Source organism: Ipomoea nil, unplaced genomic scaffold, assembly GCF_001879475.1.
Source record: "Ipomoea nil cultivar Tokyo-kokei standard unplaced genomic scaffold, Asagao_1.1 scaffold1436, whole genome shotgun sequence".
Classification (NCBI taxonomy): domain Eukaryota; kingdom Viridiplantae; phylum Streptophyta; class Magnoliopsida; order Solanales; family Convolvulaceae; genus Ipomoea; species Ipomoea nil.
Genome location: NW_017617864.1, coordinates 107,628 through 117,186, shown reverse-complemented (window position 1 = coordinate 117,186; position 9,559 = coordinate 107,628). Strand labels below are relative to the sequence as shown.

Below are 9,559 nucleotides of genomic sequence, written 5' to 3'. Positions count from 1 at the left end.
GGCCGTGGGTCAATTATTGGACTTCAGAATAAAAAAAAAAATCATTTGAGCCATAAATAAAAATTTAAATATATATAAATGTATATATCATATGTGTCTTTAATGTTTTTCTGGATTTCTAAACTTAGGACTTTTAAAAGAAAAAAAATACATTTGAATTATCTCCACAAAAAGTGATCTTAGGCTTATAGAATGGCATTTGGGTTTATGGAATGACATGTGCATAAAGAATATATTATATAATCATATAAAAAATGTGTTCAATTAGAGTTTAAATTTACTCATACAAAATTTGAAATTTGCTTTTTAAATGTAATTATCTTAGTTATTATTCGTATTGTGAAAATTATAATATAGATGAAATACAATTAAGAATAAATCAATGTAATTATGTAAATTCTCTCTATAAGTTTATTTGAATATGTATATAATTAGAGATTATATTAACCATACAAAATTTTAATTTTAATTTTAATTTTGTATTCTATAAAAATAATAAATACTTGACGAATGGAAGCTCAAAAATATTATTATATTAAACAATTTAAAATATTTTTATTTTTCTATTTTTTTATTTATATTTATAATAACATAATTTTTCTCCGTGCATCGCGCGGGTGAATTACTAGTTGAGAAAAATAACATATATATGAATTACTAACTATCTTTTTCGCAGTGTTACTTACTTCATTAAACATTGTCACTATTGGAACGATAATATTAACAATGGTGGTAAAATATTTATATCCGCTTTTGAATAGATGAAATTATGGAAATATAAAATTCTTATCTATGTACTCCAATTAACTTTATTCTTAGACATTGTTTCTTCCATATAAAGGTTCTTTTTTTCTTCTTTTTTTTTTTGTTTTTTTTTTTTTTGTATTTTTGTTTTTTTTTTTAAGGATCTCTTTAGACAAGAAGAAGGTAACAAGCTAAGACACATACGCTACATGAGAGTTTCTCTAATACCTTTAGAATAAGTGTCAAACAAAGTAATCATTCTTCCAAGAAAGGCTGAACCCCAATCTTTATAGTGCAGATAAGCGTCTTAAGAATTTTTTTTTTTAAATAAAAAAAATAAAAAACTCTACAATCATATCCCACAAGTGAACAAAATGTGTAATATAATTTGCTCATTTAGTAGGTTAACATGTAAAAGCTGAATTGGCTGCAAATTAATACTACATCAAAAACGATAAAGAAGACAGTCAGACAAGGTTATCTTCCTCTACCCTTTGTCCGGCAAGTTTATTAATTTTTTAAAAATATTGTTCTAAATCCTAGTTATTTAAACTAATATCATATCAAATGACAAATTAACACCAACTCTTGAAAAAACACACAAGAAATTCAACCAAGCATGTATAATTTACCACAAACTCAATTTTTATCTTCTATTAACCTACTATATTAGATAATTGCACATTTTTTTTGCCTACTTTGGGGTCTGAAGTGTCATAACTTGATATTTACATTTTAGATCATTATATAGAGTCATACCAAAAAAAAAAAAGTTCTAATTGAAGCTAAGTAAAGTTTATGCAAGGAATTGAGAATACCAAAAATAAAAAATAAATAAATAAATAGAGGTCCCAATTAATTGAAGTAGACTTGAAGCAAGGAATTGGAGATGAAAAGAATTCTTAATTGATGTAAACATGAGGCAAGGAATCGAAGATAAAAATATTGACAATTTTGATAAGTGCTTTATTGTCCCATTTGATTCCTAACTTTTATTTTTTATTATTATTATTATTATTATTATTATTATTATTATTATTATTATTATTATTATTATTATTATTATTATTATTATTATTATTATTATTATTATTATTATTATTATTATTATTATTATTATTATTATTATTATTATTATTATTATTATTATTATTTATTATTATTATTATTATTATTATTATTATTATTATTATTATTATTATTATTATTATTATTATTTATTATTATTATTATTATTATTATTATTATTATTATTATTATTATTATTTTATTATTATTATTATTATTATTATTATTATTATTATTATTATTATTATTATTATTATTATTATTATTATTATTATTATTATTATTATTATTATTATTATTATTATTATTATTATTATTATTTATTATTATTATTATTATTATTATTATTATTATTATTATTATTATTATTATTATTATTATTATTATTATTATTATTATTATTTTTTATTATTATTATTATTATTATTATTATTATTATTATTATTATTATTATTATTATTATTATTATTATTATTATTATTATTATTATTATTATTATTATTTATTATTATTATTATTATTATTATTATTATTATTATTATTATTATTATTATTATTATTATTATTATTATTATTATTATTATTATTATTATTATTATTATTATTATTATTATTATTATTATTATTATTATTATTATTATTATTATTATTATTATTATTATTATTATTATTATTATTATTATTATTATTATTATTATTATTATTATTATTATTATTATTATTTATTATTATTATTATTATTATTATTTTATTATTATTATTATTATTATTATTATTATTATTATTATTATTATTTATTATTATTATTATTATTATTATTATTATTATTATTATTATTATTATTATTATTATTTATTATTATTATTATTATTATTATTATTATTATTATTATTATTATTATTATTATTATTATTATTATTATTATTATTATTATTATTATTATTATTATTATTATTATTATTATTATTATTATTATTATTATTATTATTATTATTATTATTATTATTATTATTATTATTATTATTATTATTATTATTATTATTATTTATTATTATTATTATTATTATTATTATTATTATTATTATTATTATTATTATTATTATTATTATTATTATTATTATTATTATTATTATTATTATTATTATTATTATTATTATTATTATTATTATTATTATTATTATTATTATTATTATTATTATTATTATTATTATTATTATTATTATTATTATTATTATTATTATTATTATTATTATTATTATTATTATTATTATTATTATTATTATTATTATTATTATTATTATTATTATTATTATTATTATTATTATTATTATTATTATTATTATTATTATTATTATTATTATTATTATTATTATTATTATTATTCATGCACTCTGACTTTTTTTTTTACACCATCGCTCTGGCAATTGTTTTACTTTTTTTTTTTTAATTTTAAAATTTTAAATGTTACTGACTCTATTACATTATAGTACCTGTTCAAACATACTTTCTCAAGTACTAATAAAGCACTGGGGCTCAATCTCATAACCTCACATGGAAAATGTCACTACATGCTATCTGAGTATAAGGTGTTTGGCTTTTTAAATCCTAGCTAGTTAAGCTAACACATCAAATGACAAATCAACACCAACTCTTACAAAAATACACAAGGAATCTAATCTTGCATTAATTCTTTTGGGGTTTAAATTGTTTTTTTTTTTTTTGGTACTTTAGGGGCAGTTTTTGCACTAATCTGAGTACATACATACTTCGATGTGTTTTGGGCATATTTGGAGCAAGGAATATAACCTCATACCGAGGAATTAAAAAATGTTAAGAAAAAATATGTTATTAAAAAAAAAAAGTTCTAATTGAGATAAAGTTTATGCAGGGAATTTCTTAATAAAAAGTCCCAATTAATTTGAGTAGACTTGAAGCAAGGAATTGAAGATGAAAAAATTTCTAATCGAAATAAACATTAGGCAAGGAATCTTACTTAAAAATAATGATGAATTTAATAAGTAATACTGTCCCATTTGATTCCTAATTTTGTATTGCTATATAAGAAGCCTAGTATTAACTAAGCTAATTATCCTCAACCAGCCATTGATTTCAAGCTAATTATCCTCAACCAGCCATTGATTTCACAAACATGGTATCCTCAACCAGCCATGATGACGCTGCAATCGCGGATGAAGTGAAGGCTACTCATCATCCCAATGCATATATATATGGTGCCACCAATTTGAATGCAAATTTTGTTTTGAGCTATGCGAAAAATATTCTCAATTTTAACTATCTGGTTTGTCAACTTAATTGCTTATCATCACATATTTATTTTCAAGCCCTAATGCATGTCTTATGACTAAATGTTACTCCGTACTAGTTTTTTTAACACTATTTACTATCTACTAGAATAGAGTAAATGTTCACGTACAACTACTTGTTCAACCTATTGAAACACATTGAGACTCGAACCCACAACCTCCCATGTGAGAGTTCAACATAGTACCATTGAACCATAAAGTTCTTGGTACTCTGTACTAGTTTAAATCAAAGTAAAAACATTAAAATGTTAAATTTTTTATTAACTCAAGTTTAGCTTCTTGATTGATGTTTTTGACACATTTTGATAGTAATGGAGGAACATATATATGATATAATTTAGGTTTCGGGAGAAATTGAGAAAGACATGTTAATGCCACAAAAGTGCATTCAGAAGGAACTCTCATACCAAGTGAGACAACTTTCTTTTGAGGTAATTTTTTAGCATTTGGCACACTATATATATAATTCCTCATTATTGCACACATTTGAATTGTTCTTTCACATTTTAATTTTTAGTAGAAGCATTATATTGTTCTCATATGACCATACATATATGTTTGTGTAAGTGATTCAACTATATATCATCGTCAAGACGTCAACTTAGCCTGCCTTTTAGTTGCGACAAAAAGCATACTTCAATTATGAATATTGCAAATTTTAAATGTTGTTAAATATATTAAATATTTGTATTACACTTGTAATATTTAATTATTTATTACTTTCGTGTCCTTATCGACCTAGACGATTATTATATTAATTTTTTCTTGATTTTATTATGTCCATTATATTATCTTTTACTGCAGGTAGTGTTTAAGAGTTTGAATAATATTGATTATCACTCGATAACCATCCATCTGCTAAGCATGCTATCCACCTACCCTTGGGACACCAAGGTAGTCATGATGCTTGCGGCTTTTTCCTTAATCTGTGGAGATTTCATCAATATTTCTCAACACTGTCATTGGAACAAATTAGCAAACAAGTTGAGACTTTTCAAGCAAAATCTAATTGTTGCGTCATCTGAGAAAATATATGATGATTCTATTGTTAAGCTCATTATAAACTTTGTTAAGTGTGTGAATGAGCTTAATCAACCACCATCTTTCTCTCCACCACAACCAGTAATTTTGGCAACTTATTGGATTACCAGGAGCATTCTTATTTGTACCCAGTGTATTCTTTGTGTTGAGTAAGTATTTAATATAATTTAATATCAAATATATTATTTTATTTCCTGCATGCTCTAGAGATTATATTATTGTTGCATAGCTCACTCTATTTAGTGTCTAGCACACATGCATCAATAACTCAATCGGTTTCTGGATCAACGCTTACAACTACTAAAACTATAGTAAATAATGAAGAGATAATAGACAACCTTATTTCTAAAAGCGGATTCATAGTGAGGGCTCTTATGTATTATGTATATATATATATATATATATACTAAACATTTATAAGTACTAAATATACATAAATTTTAATAAAGGATGAGTTAGCTTAGATGATAAAATATATGATTTTTATTTTAATTACTAGGAGTTCGAATTCCATGGCATAGATTTTTGAAATTTAATTTTTGGCATTTTAAAATATTTCAAATTCTAATTGGATTTTTTTTTTTGTAACATTATGACTTTTTTTTTTTTTTTTAATATTAATAGTAAGATTGGTGATTTATAATGTGTTTTCCATTCGAACCATTTTATCTAATTAATTATGTTTCATATTTTTTAAAAAATTTTTATTTCACATTTTTTTAACATCCATAGTCAACACTATTTATGGCTCACCCTCTAACTATTTCACTTTTTTTAAAAAAAAATAAATCATTATTTTTAAATTTTAATCTTTCCCACCCACCGAAGAAGATTTATGGATTCACCATTATTTATTTCCTTATACTTGCATAACAATTAGTGTTGAGTTTATTTCCTTAGACTCCGCTCTCCCACGCATAGAGTATATAAACTTTTTTAATGCGATAAAAGTAAAAGGTTAGTTTTATTGATTAGGGGTTTCTAATGTTTCAACACATATTATTGCCTTCCAGGTCCAAAAATGACGTAATGGAAGAATCTACTTTAATTGCCAAATCCAAAACCATACTCTCTGCTTGTTACCCACTACTAGGTTGGTGCCAATCAAATGATAGCTTTCAAACCGTTACCATGTACTTTAACTCTCAAGATCAAAAGCAAATTCAATATATGTGTGTTGTATGTATTTTAAGTGTTAATTATAATTTTGTATTTTTTGCAGAAGTAAAGAGAGCAGAGAAATCTTACAAAGCATTATTGCATGGTTTTAGTCATTCTCATAATAATCTCGATGTTCTCAAGTTAATATTCAATGTCAATGATGATTCTGAGGTGATATTTCATTCTAGTGGGGTAAGTATTTGAATTTTATTCTCCTAATAAATAAATATATTCAAACATAAATTGAGCATTCGATTTGAACATTAACCAACATTTTTTTTTATCTTCTTTCAAATATGTACTGTCGAACCAGTGAGTAAAACCTCTATTGACATTTTTTATCTTGCATGTTAAAGTGGACGTGTGTAAAATGCATTCCCAGTATTATGTAAATCAAATATTACTGATTTGACTAAGGAATCATGCATATGAAAGTCATCTTTAATTACGGAGTAATAATAACAATATTGTAAAGTAACGAGTTCACCTTAGTCAAGTTGGTCATACTATTAACTTGATAACCAGGCCATAAGGTTACAAGTTTGATCCTAATAGGAGGGTTCTATTGGTCTTTTTAGTTTGAGCCGATACGCTATGAGAAATCTAAGCTGGTTTAACTCTTTGTCGTCCTTTGTTGGTTAACACCACAAGACAATATTTATCTAATGTACACTCTCAAGTAATGACTGCAGGTTTCTCCCATCACATTGAAAAAAATAATGTAATGGAGAAATAGTGAACAGGAAATGTTCTACTCCATATTATCTACTTCCTTACAAATAAAATAGAATTACATAGTACAAAATATTCTGGGGTTACCGAACAAAATTATAATTTTAGATATTTATAAACTTGCACTCATATAATAATCGCAAATTATGCCGTGGAAACGTGTTCACCATGCGCATGGTGAACACATGATAGATCCCTAATTTCTATACTGTAGATTCATAATTTTTTTTTTGAAAACATAGATTCATAAATTTGTTTTTCATTTGTTGTTACATATATTATAAATCCACATACAGAAATTATGAATCTACAGTATAGAAATTATGAATCTACAGTACAGAAATTATGAATCTACAGTATAGAAATTATGAATCTACAGTATAGATATAGAAATTATGAATTTACAGTACATAAATTATGAATCTACAGTATAGAAATTATGAATCTACAGTATAGAAATTATGAATCTACAGCTTAGAAATTATGGATCTATCCTATTAACGACAAATGAAAAACTAAATTATAAATCTAGCTACGTTTTCAAAAAAAAAAAATTGAATCTACTGTATAGAAATTATGAATCTACCGCTGTGTTTACCATACGCATGGTGAACACGTTTCCACACATAACTATTGTATAATAATACTTCTTAGCTTGATTCGGAAATTTATTATAGCATGCATACTGTTAGACAATTTCAGAAATTTATTATAATGACGTTAACCTGATCTCTAAAATTATAATTTTTAGATACCTCGTCATGTTCCATTCAGTGAATTAAAAGACACGAGGGTGCTATTGATAATAGTGTCAGACACAAATCTCTCTGAGGCTGCTTTTCTATATCATCACATGTCCAAGTTCAAAATTAGTCCTTGGATTATTTTGATTCCAATAATAGATTATCCTCAACTTTGGACTGATGCAAGGATGCCATCAGTACGAATAATTACCGGTTTAAAGTTGTTGGATCCATGCAAAAGGATTACGCCTCAATTCATTAGATTTGTGAAGGAGAGATGTGCTCCGAGTTTTCAGAGTGGTGGGGAACCTATTGTTATTTCACTTGACAGTCGCGGAAGACTAGTTCATATTAATGCATTGCAGATGATCCTAACATGGAGAGAAGACCTTGCATTTGATACACTGACTGTTGGTAGTGGAAACAATATCATCTCTTTATTACAAAAAGAGTTGACGGAAATGACTTTAGGTGTTGGTTCTGTGATTGATGATATTGAGGAGAGAAAACGTGACTTGGTTAATCGCATTAGGAATACAATTGATGATTGGAGAAATGACATTAATATGAGGATAAAAGATTTGGTATGTTTCTCCCACTCATTCATTTTTGCTAATTAAATGACATGAGGTATATATTGTTTCAAGTCTAAAAGCTAAGTAATCTTTCTTATTATTAATAATTATTTTGTTATTGTTCAGGATTCTTCCTATAATTACACTAGTAAAAATGAAGAAATGCTTTGGGATAAAGAGACATGGAATCTTAAACTTTTGGGTAAAGTCGACTCTGGGAGACTTCTACTTTTGGTTTTGGGCTATCCAGGTTCAGACACCTATAACATAGATTACTGGATAGAAAATTGGGTAAGTCCATTTTCAAGCGCTTAGCTCGCTATAATTGAAACAACAACAGCTAATATGAAAGGAATAAGTAAACAATTGATTTTAAATTGCATATTGTCCTCACCCTAACAAAAAAAAATTATTTGAACATTTTGTTTCTTAAGTTTTAATTTGTGCTGGGCATTTTCTGACCTTGCAATAAATTTTATTATTATTATTTTTGTTTTTAAACAGACTACAATGAAATATGATATTTTCTTTTGTGGAGGGAATGACGCTAAATGTATTCAAGAATTGGCAACTAAAGTGAAGGAGGTCAATTTCGAAATCCAACTGGATATCAAATTTGCATACATTGGAAATAACAAGAAAGCAAAGTCACTTGTGAAAAATATGGGTGGTTATGCACTTAGTTCTAATAATGCAGAATATTTGTGGTTTTGGACACGACTTCGAAGTGCATTCCTATCAAGAATTAATTATTTAAATAAGACTGGTCATATTGAAGATGAGGACAAAATTTTTCTTGGACTTCAAAAGTTACTAGCTTACGAAGCTAAAAACACAACATTTGGAGCGTGGGTTTTGTTAAGCAAAGGGGAAGAAGTAATAGCATGTGACTTAGGTGACAAAATGATGAGGGTGATGAATGCGTACCAAAAATGGAAGAGCAATATACGCAGCAAAGGTTTCAGCCAAGCATTCAAAGATTGTTATGAGAAACTTGCTTCTTCTCAGGATCAACATTCTTGTTGTACTCTTGAATATCCATTAACTTTGGATAAAATACCAGAAGATGTGAACTGCCCTCAATGTTCTCACAATATGCATCAGTTTATAACTTTCACATGTTGTCATGATTGTCACCATGGCTATGATGATCACTACTAATAAATTATTG

At 24.7% G+C, this 9,559-nt stretch overlaps 1 protein-coding gene across 1 annotated transcript; it reads left to right on the top strand.

Moving 5' to 3' along the window:
- Positions 1-4,482: 4,482 nt before the first annotated feature.
- LOC109188569 (protein SIEVE ELEMENT OCCLUSION B-like) lies at positions 4,483-9,559 on the top strand. The gene is made up of 7 exons (XM_019339211.1): positions 4,483-4,567; positions 4,941-5,326; positions 6,191-6,270; positions 6,400-6,530; positions 7,822-8,397; positions 8,515-8,679; positions 8,893-9,559. The coding sequence occupies exons 1-7, from the start codon at positions 4,502-4,504 to the stop codon at positions 9,547-9,549; spliced, it is 2,061 nt and encodes a 686-aa protein (XP_019194756.1). The 5' UTR covers positions 4,483-4,501; the 3' UTR covers positions 9,550-9,559.